This window comes from Sceloporus occidentalis, unplaced genomic scaffold, assembly GCF_023333645.1.
Source record: "Sceloporus occidentalis isolate IW3139 unplaced genomic scaffold, rSceOcc1.0.p SCAF_5, whole genome shotgun sequence".
NCBI lineage: Eukaryota > Metazoa > Chordata > Lepidosauria > Squamata > Phrynosomatidae > Sceloporus > Sceloporus occidentalis.
The window spans coordinates 27588526-27603811 of NW_028316985.1; the positions used below are offsets into that span (position 1 = coordinate 27588526).

The 15286-nt window shown below is 40.9% G+C and overlaps 1 protein-coding gene across 4 annotated transcripts in view; it reads right to left on the minus strand.

Annotated features, from left to right (window-relative positions):
* LOC149311818 (5'-nucleotidase domain-containing protein 3-like) overlaps positions 1 to 15286 on the minus strand; it is a 42404-nt gene that overhangs the window by 7010 nt on the left and 20108 nt on the right. For all 4 annotated transcript variants that reach the window (XR_016281505.1, XM_089527979.1, XM_089527978.1 and 1 more), the window contains exons 5-13: positions 12750 to 12840; positions 10933 to 11070; positions 9958 to 10018; positions 7045 to 7147; positions 6823 to 6924; positions 6360 to 6441; positions 2414 to 2500; positions 791 to 931; positions 76 to 140 (exon numbers count right to left, since the gene is read on the minus strand). Coding sequence is in view for 3 of the 4 variants with exons in the window: in XM_089527979.1 (XP_089384105.1) it covers positions 76 to 140; positions 791 to 931; positions 2414 to 2500; positions 6360 to 6441; positions 6823 to 6924; positions 7045 to 7147; positions 9958 to 10018; positions 10933 to 11070; positions 12750 to 12840 (870 nt within the window). In the remaining variant the exon portion in view is untranslated. The remainder of the gene's footprint in view (positions 1 to 75; positions 141 to 790; positions 932 to 2413; positions 2501 to 6359; positions 6442 to 6822; positions 6925 to 7044; positions 7148 to 9957; positions 10019 to 10932; positions 11071 to 12749; positions 12841 to 15286) is intronic.

Sequence of the window (15286 nt, forward strand, 5' to 3'; positions counted from 1 at the left end):
CCATCCCATTTTTACTAAAAGCTAAAATCTGGATTTATTATTTTAAAACCTTGAAAGAAGCACATCAATGTTTACCTCATTTCCTTTCTTTCCTTCTTCCACTCCTGTAAAATCAGCTGAGAGTCAGGATCCTTGTGAACCTGAAATGACAGAAACCAAGGGCATAATTGCAATTTATTAAAGAAAAAGGGCACAAAGCCCATCTTGGCTTGCTGCCCCACTGCAGAAATAAAGCAGTTTGATACCACTTTAACTACCATAACTCAATATTATGGAATTCTGGGATTTGTAGTTTGGTGAAACACCAGAGCGTGCTGACAAGGAAGGCTAAATATCTCACAAAACTACAAATACCAGAATTCCACAGCACTGAGTCATGGCATTAAAAATGGTATCACACTGCTTTAATTCTTGCAGTGTGACAACAGCCTTAGTGTCCGCATGCCTACACAAAATGTTTGTATGCTATTAAAAATACGACAGCCATAGAAATATTGAATTAACAAGAGCATTTTAAAAAACAATAGCAGCACACAAATTGAATGCAGTATGAGAGGGCTAAATTTATGTTACTTATTTCTAACAGCACCACTACAATTTCTTTTACTGCAAGGACAAAAAGAATAAAAGTTTTTTATTGAGATTGAAGCAATTCCATACAGTCACAATGAGCTAAATTCAATGTTAGTGCCACCTAATAAACTCACCTACTTAAATGGTGACTAATACCATTTTGGAAGGGGAGGAATAATGCAGCGGTGGGGGGAGGTAAGGGAGAAAAAGAACAAACCTGCATGTGTTCCAGTAATCCAGTGAGAGTTTGCAGCCAGGTCATGGTCTGAATATACCGCTCTGTGTTCATGATCTTAATCTCTGTTCGTAACTCTGGAATAATTGCACCTGTTCGCCAGCCATGCTTTAGGGTCAAATCCTATTTGGGAAACCAGGATTGCAAAACACAAAAGCATTAGTGTTAAGATAAGAGAGAGCAAGGGTAGTTTTTTTAAAATCCATTTTAAAACCAGATCTTAGAGCCAGGGGGAAAACAAAATATAGCTGAACAGGAAGGATGTTTTTGTTTCAGAAGAACAGAGAGGTAAACAAATTATGGAAGTATTGTAACATTAGATGCAATAAAATACCAAGTTCCCATTTATTCAATGGGTCTACTCCAGTGAGGATTAACAATTATTTTTATTTTTTTATTTTATTTAGGTATTTATATCCCGCCCTTCAGCCCTAATGGCTATCAGGGCGGCTTACATTTATTATTATTTTTAACCAGACAGTTCCCTGCCCGCAGGCTTACAATCTAAAAGACATGACACAAAAGGAGAAGGGAATGGTGAGGGGGGAGGGGATCAGGTCCAGCATTCTTCTCTCCCTCTGAGGCCTGGACCAAGGCAGATGGACCGGAGGGAGGGCTCTGCTTCTTCCAGGCAGGCCTGGTGGAGCTCGCCTGCCTCTCTCTCCCAGATGGTGGCTGAAGGGAGGGCTGGTCCTCTTCGAGGACCAATTATATTCAGGCCTTTAGTTTATTACACCTCCACTCTTTCAAGATGGCACTCAGACCATTATACTGTCACTATAAAATGGTTTATCTGTCATAGGTACTGATTTTAATGTTAATCCAAACCATCACAAAATTCCTTGTGTCAATATGGTGCCAATGAATGTCAAAGTTATACAAGGATTCACCAGTTTCAGTTGTGAAGCTACTATCACCAAGTTACTGCTTTAATAAGATTCAAAAAAGGGAAGATGTTCAGCAATTTATACTTTTAAAAATTAGAATTAGCTATTGTGGAGATCCATGACAACATAATGTGTTCGTTAAAATATGAAGAACTACTTCTCAAAGGTGGGAACATCTACAGGCTTCACTCTAATGCTATTCTACAAGCTGAGCAGTATTTCCAAATGGCAAAAAAGAAGACAATCCAATTGTCTGCACCACAGGCTCAATACCCAGAAACTTGTCCTGCTGATATGCACAGATGTGGAAAGCTGCTGTTCTGCCACATTTCAAGCAATGCAGAATCATGTAGTACGATTTCTGTTTTCTATTTTCCATTTAAATGTTTATAACAGTGGGCAGCAAATGCTTTTTAAACAACAATTATTTCTATTTCAATCCACCTACAACTCGTATTTTATATACAGCAGAAAAGTATTTGTTCTATGGCCTTGTTCTTAATAATCAGTATACAAATACAAAACTATATGGCAAGTGGAATAATAAGCTTAGGTTTTGCTGAACTGAAAAGTAATCCTATCAGGGATTTTCCCACTTTTATGACAGAAACATGGCACTCGTTTTATTTTCATAAGTCTTGCTGACTTAAAAAAGTAATTAGTTCATTCCTGTAGACAGTACCCGTTTTTTTGAATCAAAAGGGAAAAGACTACTTACTGCAAGATCACTGTAAATATGATCACCAAAATACAAGACTTTGGAACCCCTCCAACCAGTCAGTTTCAGGAACTCATATAAGTTACCCTACAAAGCCAGAGGTAAAGCCAGAAGTTATGAACCGTTAATAAAATTTGGCAATGAGAAGGAGTAAAGCTTTTCTTCACATGTGAAAACCCAATTATAATTCTCTCACTTATACCAATTTTCCCCCTGGCCTTACATTCTATCTCCATTACCAAGACAAAATGTTTGTTTTTTTGTTCTCTGTTTATATATTCTTTGTTGTTGTCTATCTGGATGACTGGTTCACTTTTCTCTTTGAAATGAATTTATTTAGAGTTAAAATATTATGTGGGTGGGGAGAGGAGAGGGGAAGTATAGCCTAATAATAACAGGTTTGGGATTCTATGCTGATCTGTGCTGTATGAGATCCAATCTAATATGAACAAAACTATCCATGTTATAATCATATAAAATCTGTGGAACTGCTTTATATCTACTGCTACTGTCTAATTTGATACAGTATGAATAATGTCAACTTGGTTAATAAAAATTATTTAAAAAATAATGTCAACTTGATATACTGCATCTTTAAACTAAAAGCTCTGCAAGTATCTGTTTTATATATATTTTTCCTAGCCTTTCTCCCAGCACACAATCCAAGACAGTGTACAACATTTTAAAATCACAACATATTAAAAAAAACTCTGATACAATAGTTTAATAATTTTTGTGGAGTTTTCCAGCTATGTGGCTGTATTCTGGAACAGTTTATTCCTGACGTTTCGCCAGCATCTGCGGCTGGCATCTTCAGATAATGCTGTCATGGAAATGAGTGGGATATATATACACTGTGTAACCCTTGGTTGAGAGGAGGTGATTTACATGTTAATCTTTGTGTTTCTCTGTTGTTGAAGGGCAAGGCATCAGGGTGTCTATTTAATGAGTGATCCATTGTCTGCTGAGACAGACAACAGTTTAAACTTAAACACCTATCCAACCAAAACAGTCCTACCTATATTTTTTGGTCTAACCCTAATTGTAGTCCCAACTAAAGAAGACACACTGAATCAACAAATTCACATGAATATTGACTTTAAATTAGCAGTTGATTCAATGGGTCTACTCTGGTTGGAACTAGAAATTGGATTTACACCATAGTAACCATATGAGAAATATAAAGGACTTATGATAAAATGTACATACAAACAGAAAGCATAAAATGTACATACAAACAGCAAACATACACACATCTTTCCTGCTTTTTTAATTTTTTTCTGGTTTTGACTTACATCTATGTATTTTTCTTATTGCCCCTGTTAGTTGTCTAAAGGTCCTCATCAAGGAAGAAAAGGAGAATATAATAATAATAATAATAAAATTTTTATTTATATCCCGCCCTTCCTGCGATCAGGGCGGCTTACAACAGAGATTAAAACAATCCATACAATACAAAAGATTAAAATACAAATACATCAGCCCTCCATTTAAAATAACAGGCATAAAAGCCCCATAGCCCAACCTCTTGGCCACGGAAGAGGAGGGAGGCCCACAGGATTTTAGTCGGGGAATGCCTGTTGGAACAGGAAGGTTTTCAGGTCCTTCCTGAATTGGGCCAGGGTGGTAGTCGAGCGGAGCTCAGTGGGCAGCGTATTCCAAAGGGCTGGGGCAGCCGTGGAGAATGTCCTCCGTGTGGTGGAGGCTAACCTAGCCCCAGGCACCTTCAGTAATTGCTGCCCAGACGTTCTGAGGGTGCGAGGCGGAATGTACGGGGAGAGGCGGTCCTTTAGGTATCCTGGGCCCAAGCCATTTAGGGCTTTATAGGTGATCACCAACACCTTATATTGAGCTCGGAAGCGGATAGGCAGCCAATGGAGGTCTTTCAAAACCGGTGTTATATGGCTGGTCCTGGGAGCACCAGTGACCAGCCGGGCTGCCATATTCTGCACCATTTGCAGCTTCCGAGTTTGGTATAAGGGTTGCCCCATGTAGAGTACATTGCAGAAATCCAGTCTCGAAGTTACCAGAGCATGTACAACAGTTTCTAGGTCCCTCTGGGCCAGGTATGGGCGCAGCTGGCGAATAAGCCGAAGCTGATAACAGGTGCTCTTGACCGTCGCATTCACCTGAGCTGTCAGGTGAAGCGACGAGTCAAGAAGCACCCCCAAACTGCGCACGGAGTCCTTCACAGGGAGCGTGACCCCGTTCAGGACAGGTGGAACCACCGCCATTCCTGGACCCGGACAACCTATCACTAGTACCTCCGTTTTCTCTGGATTCAATTTGAGTCGGTTTTCCCTCATCCAGCCCATTACTGACTCTAGACAGGCCACGAGAGGAGAGACGCCATCCCCAGTCACTGCATCAGTCGGAGACATAGAGAAAATGATTTGGGTGTCATCAGCGTACTGATAACCCCGCGCCCCATGTCTCCGGATGATCTCTCCCAGCGGTTTCATGTAAATGTTAAATAGCATGGGAGACAGAATGGCTCCTTGAGGAACCCCAGTTTTAAGGGGCCTCTCGTCAGAGCACACGTCTCCCAGCTGCACCATCTGGGACCTTCCGGAGAGGTAGGACCGGAACCACTGGAGCGCAGTGCCCCCGATCCCCACCTCTGCCAGGCGCCCCAGAAGGATACCATGGTCTATGGTATCGAAAGCCGCTGAGATGTCCAAGAGCACCAACAGGGACACGCTTCCCCTGTCGATGCCCAGACGGAGATCATCGACCAAGGCGACCATGGCCGTCTCAACCCCGTAACCCGCCCGGAAGCCAGTTTGAAATGGGTCCAGATAATCCGTTTCATCCAAGACCGCCTGAAGCTGGATCGCAACCGCCCTCTCGATCACCTTACCCAAAAATGGTAGCAGCGAGACAGGCCGATAATTATTATGAACCAGGGGGTCGAGGGAGGGCTTTTTTAGGATCGGTTTTACAATGGCCAATTTAAGATCCGATGGAAATTGCCCATCCCTCAAAGATGTATTAATTATCCGGCGTAACAATAGTGTTACCGCCGGTCCCCCCTGGGCCGCTAACCACGAGGGACAGGGATCAAGAGAGCAGGTTGTTTTCCGAACACTTCCGAGGATCTTGTCCACATCCTCGGTACTCACCAACTCAAACTGATCCAGTTTAACATAGTCCACAGAGGCTCTGGACACTTCTACCCTAGGTTCTGCTATAATGTCAGCGTTCAGACCTTCGCTTATGCGAGAGGTTTTATCCGCAAAAAAGTCATTAAATTGGTCACAGCAGGCCTTAGTAGGTTCAAGGATCTGGTTCAGGGCGGGAGGGAGCTGAGTTAGCTCCCTCACCACCCTGAACAACTCTGCCGGACGCGACTCAGCGGACGCAATACGAGCACCATAGAACGAGTTCTTTGTTGCTCGTATTGCCTCTCCGTAGTCCTTTAACAGTTGGTCTAGGAGAGCCTTGTCGTCTAAGCAAAGGTGTTTCCGCCAACGGTACTCTAGCCGTCGCAGAACCCGCTTCCTTGCCCGGAGATCTTCCGTATACCAGGGCTTACGTTTAGAAGCAGGCCTGAAAGGGCGCTTGAGAGCGATACTGTGTATAGCCCTAGAAAGACCGATATTCCAAATACCGGTGAGGGCATCAACAGAGTCGCCGTCATTTCCAACCGTGAGCCTCTCTAAGGCTTCTTGGAACCTCTCAGGTTCCATCAGCCTTCGAGGGTGGACCATCCTAACTGGTCCACCACCCCCGGGGGGGATCTGGGTAGAGGCCTTGATTTTCACCTCTACCAGGAAGTGATCCGTCCATGGCAGGGGGGAAACATTAGCTATTTCCACCCACGGATTTTCCGCATCCGAACAGAAGACCAAATCGAGAGTATTACCCGCACATTGCGTAGGACCCTGTATCAGCTGGGACAGGCCCATGGCTTAAAAATATAAATATTTTAAGCAATAAAACATACCTGTTTATAAATCTGGCCTTTCTGCAATTCATGGATTTTGTCCCAAAGCAAAACACCTCTTTCATTTACCTTACGGAAAGGTCTAAAAGCAAAAACAAAAAAGCCAAGATCAGTACCTCAAGAGCACCAAGTGGAAACAGGCCACCAGCAAAAAAAATAATAATAATAAAGGATGAAAGTCCCCCTTGAAAATTGGTTCCTTTTCTCCAGAATGTAAGTAAATGCATTTTAATTTCTGCCTGAGAAAGAGGATATTTATTTTAGGAGACACAGGGAAATCAATGCTACAAGATACGATGGTTACACTAGATCTCATGAGTGGCATAAAGGATTTTGTCATTTTCTTGTCTATATAGCCTTCCCGATACTATTCAGTTGTGTCACACTTCCACAATATAGGGAACTTGAAACAACTATGCTGCAGTTGCTTACCCACACATTAAGAAAAGCTACTGGTACTCACCTTCTCTTATCATTAAAGAAGTTTGGTTTGTCAGCCTGGACAATGACAACATCAAAGAGATCCCTCCAGTCTTTCCCAACAATGAACTTCATGCCTCTGTCCCTGTAAGGAATAGATGAACTATTAAAAAACAAGTGTAAATCAGCTTGCATTTTAAGAAATGACAAGTAATATTTACTACGTAGAGGCCGTTTTTTGGTATGTACAAAGTAAGCAACCTACACAAAGCTGCTAGGACTGTTTGTGATGAGGAACATCTTTTTGCCATGATCTGCTAGCTTTGCTAGTACAGCACGTGTTTGATCGGCGTAACAAACATATTTCTCTGGAATGGAAGGTGGGAAGAGAAGGAAAAGAAGTTATTGGTTTATTCGTTGCACATTTAAGCCACCGCTGACTAAGGTTTTCTGGGTAATGTACAGTCCATTAAAAATATAATACACAATATAATAGTGACTAAAGAAACAGAATATAAAAACAAATAAATCTACCAGATGCAGTGAATAAATTTCCACTACTAAGATACCTGACTACATTAATAAATGTAACACAGAAATGTCTTCAAACTTGTCTAAATCTAAAACATACGACCATACATCCAAATTACAGCAGTAATGGTAGAATTCAAACTGCATGTAGAACAATTCAAATGAAAAGCACTAGCCTATGCGCTATAGTTAATCATTACTGAACAATGTTCTTCCCATAGGAGTGCTTCTCAGGCTTTGAGCCGGCATAGAAAAGTGGTTCCAAAACAAAAGGCTGGGTTCACACAAAAAAAAAAAAACCAAAAAAACTCTACCCCTTTCAGTCTGAGTAAAAGTAAACTTATAAAGCATTTTAAGAGGAGTTGCTAGTGGAAACCAAAAGTTTATAACTACACTAGACTACAAATCCAGTGTCTCTATAGACACTCTGGCATTCTAAAGTCTTTATATGGTGCAGAACATTTTTGAATTGTCTAAACATTTTAAGAATGTAGCATATACCAAGACATTAAAAATTCTAAAGCATCTCAAGAATCTGTACTGTTAGTAATCCTAAGTGTGCAAGTTGAACCTCAAAGGTCTGGGGAAATCATCTTTAAATGACACCTAGAAGGGAAGTTTGTTCCAGTTCCTGCCATTTCTCACTATCAAGGAGGGCAGAGTTTAAGAAAATAAGCTGGGATCTGGGTGCAACACGCTGTGTAGTCAGCAAGTCCTGTATAAAGAAAAATGCTACCTTGCTTAAAACAAAACAAAATAAAGAAAAGCAATAGTCTCAGAATCCATCATATAGAGGACTTCAGACAATTTGGTTCACTGAATCTCTGTTACTCATCGTAGATTTTGAATAAGGAAGGGAGGGAGGCAGACAAGTACCTGAATCCACCATAGCATGTCTGCTAGAAGAATCTGTTCCTAAATGTGAGTTACAACACATCTGATAAAAGCCATTTGTTTTTCCAAGTTTTCACCTGCAATTAAGTACTATTATTCCAAGGCACATTAAGCAACATGCTTATTACTGAACCTTATCTGTGAGTTCTATTCATCTGTGGGACATCCAGGTTACTGTCCATATTGTACAATTAACTACTTACTTTCACTGGATGTATCCACATATATTGCTATATCTTCTATGCCAATCCTGCCAATCCTGACCACTGACGAAGACTTTCTGTCGAAACACATTTGGTCCTATTTTATCAATTCATCACTTGTAATGGGATCGCTATGTTATCCCTCCCATCTGATTCCTTGGAGGTGTTGAAAACTTCATTTGTATTTGTATTTTACATGTATGACATCTCCATATACTCAATTTATTGGTTGGGATTTATAGTTTCATAGCCTAGTACATACTGGTTACATCGGCTCTTTTACTCATTTGTCTCATAAGCTTTTGATTTTATCTTTGGGCTCTGCACACAGACCACAGCATTTCTGTCTGTCTGCAGGATTGACTATATTTTACCTATCCCTCCCATTTTTTTATCCAACTCTTCTAGTTTGCTTCCAATAAAACTTTTGCTATTTTTTGATCATTGCTCCTTTTTTTCCCTAGACCTTTTTGTTCTGCCACTTTCAGTTAGGGTTTAGGGTCACACCTCTGTGTCTTCATCAGATCACTGAATTGAAGACATATCCAATAGCAGAGGTTCAGCCAAAAGAAATTTAAGAGTTCAGATCACATACATCAGCATACCTACCTTGGCCATGATAAGCTGTAATGGTCCAGCTGAGGATGGTGTCAGATGTTGCTGACATAGCAAAACAGAGATGCAAGAGGAACTTGTGCCTCTTCATTTTCTCCATCTAATACAGAGGTAGGCAACTGCGTGACGGCCAAGGGTCAACTACCCTCTTTGGGCTACACACATATACATACCAGCATTACAAAATGTCTCTGTTCCCTTCCCCTTCACCCAAAATGGTGACTGAGAGTTATGTCGCATCACTTCCTTTCACCATTTTGGAAAGGACATAGAGAGAAAATAGGAGCAATTAAGGGCGATGGAGGGGGTTCTGGTGTAGTTTTGGGAGGATGAGGGGGCCCTTTTTTGGCACCTTTGTATGCATCTAGTGGACTTTTGGCACGGTGAAAATGGTGAAGACTGTGATACAATCATGCCAGGAAACAAAAAGGGAGTTGTGGGCTTTGAAGAACTGGCTGTTGGTTTCCAGGGCCATGTGTAGCCTATGGGCTGCACCTCCCCTATCTGGATCTTATGCAATGTTGGACATGGCAATTGCATCTGGAACTTGTATTGTTCCTCTTGGGGGGACATCCACAGCTTCTTGCTTACCAATTACTTCAGAAGTGTGATATGATAAGATGCGTATGGAGTGACATGAATATCCTCCAAGGAACATCTAGACTAGCCCTTTTGAAGCCACTTATTGTTCAAAAGATACCAACTTCCCATTATATTTAAGTTACCACCCAACAACTCTTACTGCAATTCATACCAAGAACAGAAATGAGCTGAGTAACTTTAAGGAGGCAATCTTTCTACATCCTACATAATTTCTGCAATTACATGATGATATATGCTTGTGAAACAACAAGAGACACCACCTGCTGGAACTAACAATCGTAAAGCATTAAATGTGAGAGCTCTCTTTTTTAGAAAACCTCATCAATGCTTACCAATATCTGCTTCAATTGCACGGTACATTATTCCCTTGATGTGGACATCTCTGATTGAATCCTGTCAGGCAAATTAAAGTGAAGTTAACAGCAAAATTCTTCTCCATGCTTAAACTCAGTTAACAGATAATAAGGATATTAACAAAAGGCACCTTCCACACACCAGCTAATGATGTGATTTGCAAGATTGGCTCTGAAAGCTTGGGCTCTGAGGAAATGTAGTTAAAAAGCAACTTTTCTAATCTGTTATTATTAGACACCAAGAACGGAATGAGACCAAGAACTGCAGTACAAGACACTGGCAAGGAAAACTCCCAATCACTAAAAAAAGGGACTTCAGGAAAGAGCGGGAAACAAGAAAATATGGGGAACTCAAAATGGTTTCTTCAAATAGCAAAACTGTGAATTTTGCTGTTGTACTTTTGTTATCAGATAAAACAGAGTTCTATTTGCTTTTGAAGGCCTGAAAATATTTCTACACTCAGAGCAATAAAGGTACCACATAAAAATTAGAAGATTCATGTTGGAAAGCAATTTGCTCTCTTTGTACCACACAGCTACCCACCCACCCATCCAGAGTGACACACACATGAAGTCAATAACTAAAGCAATGGTGTTTACTACTTACTGCTAACAAGCCTGGCTCAAGTGCCAATACCAGAAATGCTCAGATTAATTTCTTTTAAATGTAGTTTTCTGTTAAGATCAGGGCTTGAGGGGGGAGGGGGGCTCTTTCAGATCTACACCTGCAGGCCAAAACAGGTAATCACTAGAAGTCCCATCCCTTCTCCCAAGTTTCTAAGATTTCATGACACACTTCAATTTTATGATTCTAGAAATGTAGGCATATAGTGTGTAGCAATGAAGGAAGTTAGCCTGCTGAAGCACAAATCCAGAAATGAGATAAAATAGCTACATATATTCCAGAAACAGAAAAGCTGCATTGATTACTTTTATGCTGGAACAGCCCAGTACCTTCACATCTTTGTAGAGATGAACTGGTTCATAGTCTATGTTATTTTTCAGGAAGTACTCATTCACGCAAGAAAGGAGTGTCATCTCAGGCAAGGAGAAGATATCCATGAACTGCTTCATGGTGTTACCTTGTGAACTCTGCAAAAAGCATATGTGATTCAAACCTTTGTTACACATAAAAACATTTACATACTTTTTTTAGCTTTTATTAAATATTTAGAAGTTATTATCCCCATTAAATCTATAGGAGCAAAAGAAAAAGAGACATAAAATAATCTGGTCTCTTAAACTGAGAATTAAACATTTTAGACTGAACTAGACTGGCAGGCACAAGAATGGAGCTTTTTTGGCAATAGCTCCCTACTTTCAAAATGCTGTTTCAGGGGATATACCATTGCCTCCCTCCTTTAGACAGGCTCTCAGAAATTTGTGTTGCTTTTAGGTAAAAGTGCTCTCAACTGTATTTCCAACTGTCTACACTTCTGGTCTTTCCATTTCAAATTGTTTTAGTAGACTGCTATACAGATTAGAAAGTGTTTTAGAGTGCTGTTTTTCAGTTTGTACTCTTCAATTAACTGATTTGCATTTGTATTTTATGTTATAATTTTATATGCAAATCTACTTGGAAAGGTGTTATGCTCTATGAAGATATAAAAGTATCTGCAGTAATTAAATAAGTTGTTAGAGAATGATATTCACTCCCCTTGCAGAATCAGTTTCTACGTTCTCTAAAAAAGCAAGAATGACAGCATATCCATTCAAGAAGAGTAATCTTGCCATGAACATCTGTCATCTTGCACCCAAAGAATGCTAGCTTAGCAATGACACACCAAGGATACAATCCAAAGGACTTTCTCCCATAGAAATACACACACTAATGTGTCCAGCAATGTCATTTCTGTGCCATTTACCTCACTAATCAGATTTACCTTAAACATATTCTAGAAACACAGGCAGAAAAGAGAAAGAATGCTGGTGAAAGAAAGCTGTGCAAGCCAGAGATTGCCTAGCATTGGCATAATAAATTATCATAATTATTTATATTTCACTCTTTTCCCAAAGCTGGGACTCAGTGTGGCATAATAAATGGACTATTGTGATTCTGCCTCTTACTAGTAACATTCATATTAGCTGCAATATTACTGAATAATCTACCTTCCTAAATCACTGGCACTTCATTAAATCTTCCTCCATTTTTCACTGTTTTTCAGCTGAACTGCAAGTGGTGACTCATGCCACGTATCGGTAGATCTTATTAAAGCCATGTCAAATTTGAGAAATGATACAGTTCAGAATAAACTTTTTTGTTTGTGTTTCTGCACTCAATTGTTTTAGAAAGAGATGATATTTTAAAAAAAAACCAGAAGGAATAGCAGTCTAAAAGAGCAGAGAGCACAAATACATTTAAAGAGGCAATCACTTGTTTCTTAGACTGGCAAGAGTCAGTGTGATTTAGTGATTAGAGTGCTCAACTAGAAATATCCAGATTCTACTTCCCACTGAACTATGGAAATCAGTAGGTACCTCTGCCTCACTCTGATTTTACTGGGTTTTGTGAGGATAGTGATGAAGTGAAGGCCCATGTATGCTCCTTTGGGCTCAATGGAGGAAAGGCAGGATATATAAATCTAACTAATAATAAATATTATTTCCATGACCCAGGTATTTATGCACTTCTAGATAACAAGGTTATATAGTAGTTTGAGAGGTACTGAGACCGCAACAACAGATTCTCACATAGCAAGATGTGAATATAAAAACATAAATCCAATCACATCATTTACATTTATACTGGCATATAATGGTTTGAACTTTACCTTTCCATAGAAGTCACTCATTTGTTCCAAGGGGACATGGGATCCATCGTACATGGCAATGACCTCATCATCTGGGACAACACTCAACCCTCTGATGAGAGCAAGAACAGCTTCAATGCAAAAGCCAAGCAGTTTTCAAACAGCAATATGGAGATACTATGCAAGAAACCCTTGGGTCCTCCATTCTTACAGAAGCAATGGAGCAGCCCTAACTATCTGTAATATTTTAGTCATTATCCAACATCATGGATTCTGCCAGGAACACCATTCACTGCAAAGTGACTGAAAGCCCTAAATCAACAGAGTAAACAAGACCACTTGACAGCCCCCGCCCCCTGTGATGAATTTGCAAGACACCTTGCAGACAAAACCACTCAGATCTACTCTGACATGGATGCTGTAGTTGAGACAAATCCAGTAGATGTAATCTTGGTGTCTCTCTGTCCTATATTGGATATGTTTCAATTTGTGCAGGATCCTTGGAGAAATTAGAGCCACCTCATGTTCACTGGACCCTTGCCCTTCCTGACTCCTGAAAGCAGCTAGAGGGGGACTGGCCAAGTGGGTAAAAGCAGTGATGGATGCATCACTGCAGCAAGAGAGGTTTCAATCCTGCCTAAAGGAGGCTGTGGTGAGGCCCCTTCTAAAAAAAGCCCCCCTAGATCCCACATTCTGAGTAATTATTCATCAGTTTCTATCATTCCATTCTTGGGCAAGGTCCTGGACTGTGTAGTGGCCTCCAAGCTCCAGGGGTTTCTGGATGGGATGGATCATTTAGATCCATTTCAATCTAGATTCAGGCCTGGTTGTGGGGTGGAGACAGTTTTCGTCACCTTGCTGGATGAGCTACACAGGGACCTAGATGGGGGAGTGTGTGTTGGGTCTGCTGGACCTCTCAGTGGCTTTCAGTATCACCAACCATGGTATCGTTTTGCACCATCTCTCTGGGATGGGACTGTTATGTAGTTGCCCCAATCATTCTTAGACTCAGAAGGTGGTGCTGGGGGACTCCGTGGTTATTGGACTATGACTCCCTGGCCTATGGGGGAGGCTAGTTTGAACTGTGGCATATGGGGCTGCACAGGGTTCTGTCTCCCCCCTCCCCCCCAAATGCTGTTTAACATCTATATGGAACCACTGGGAAGAGTTATCTGGAGTTTTGGGGTACAGTTTCCCATCTGTTTCCATGGAATCTGTCTCAGTACTGAACCAATGTTTGTTGTCAATAATTGGCTGGATGAAAGCATATTGAAACTTAACCTGGACATGACAGAGGTGTTCATTGTTGGTCAAAAGACAGGTCAGGGAATGCTGATTCAGTCTGTGCTGGATGGGGTTACACTCCTCCTGAAATCACAGGCTCACAGCTTGGGACTCAGCTCTGAACCTGGGTGCCCAGGTTTCAGCAGTGGACAGGAATGGATTTCCACAGTTCAAACTAGTGAGCCTGCCACTCTCATTCCTTGAATATCAGATTGGCAACGGTAACACATGTCTTGGTTAAATCCCTTTTTGACTACTGTAATGCTTTCTACATGGGCCTGCCTTTGGAAACTATTCAGAAACCTCAGCAGGCTCAAAATGCTGCCATCAGAATGCTGACCGGTGTCAGTTATAGGCAGCATATACCTCCTTTGTGAAAATAGCTTCACTGGCTACTGGTCACAATTCAAAATGTTGATCATGACTTATAAAGTCCTATACAGCTTGGGTTCAGACTATTTGCAAGACTGTATTTCCCAAAACAAACTGGCCAGAGCTCTAAGATCTTCAGGGGAAGCTTTCTCTTGGTCCCATCACCATCCCAGGCTCACTTGGTGAGGACATAAGAGAGAGCCTTCTTGGTGGCTACTCCTACCCTCTGGAATTCCCTTCCATGGGAGGCTAGGCTGGCCCCCTCCCTGCTTTCCTTTCACCAGCAATAATCTATTTAAGCAATAGCCACATAGCCCGAAAATGGCCACATAGCCCGAAAAACCTACAAAAAACAATAGCAATAACATTTACATTTTTAAACTGCTTCATAGTGAAGTCAGCACTCTCTAAGAAGTTTACAATCTATAAGCCAATTGCCCTCAACAAGCTGGGTATTTATTTTACCAACATACAAAGAATGGAAGGCTGAATCAACCTGGAGCCCTCTGGGATCGAACTCATGATGTTGTGGCTGCAGTACTGGCATTTAACCACAGTGCCACCAGGGCTTTTAATGTATGAGTATGGGGGCTTTTTATTTGGGATGTTTTATTTATCTTTTAAACTTTTGGTTGTTTTTTAAGGTGATTTATGAGGTGATTTTAATTGTTTTTAAATGTTATTGTAAACGTTTTTAATTTACCATTCCTGGAAGCCCCTTGGGTCTCACGGTGGGATAAAGTCAGCATATAAATGAAATGAAAGTAAGCTAACTGGTACTAGACTAACATATAAGGGATAAAGTGTAAATCTTAAACAATCATTCCTTTCCATTAGTCCCTGTTCTTATGGGCAGGTTAAGCCATTAAGAGTATTAAGCATCTCCATAGAGAGAACCTCCC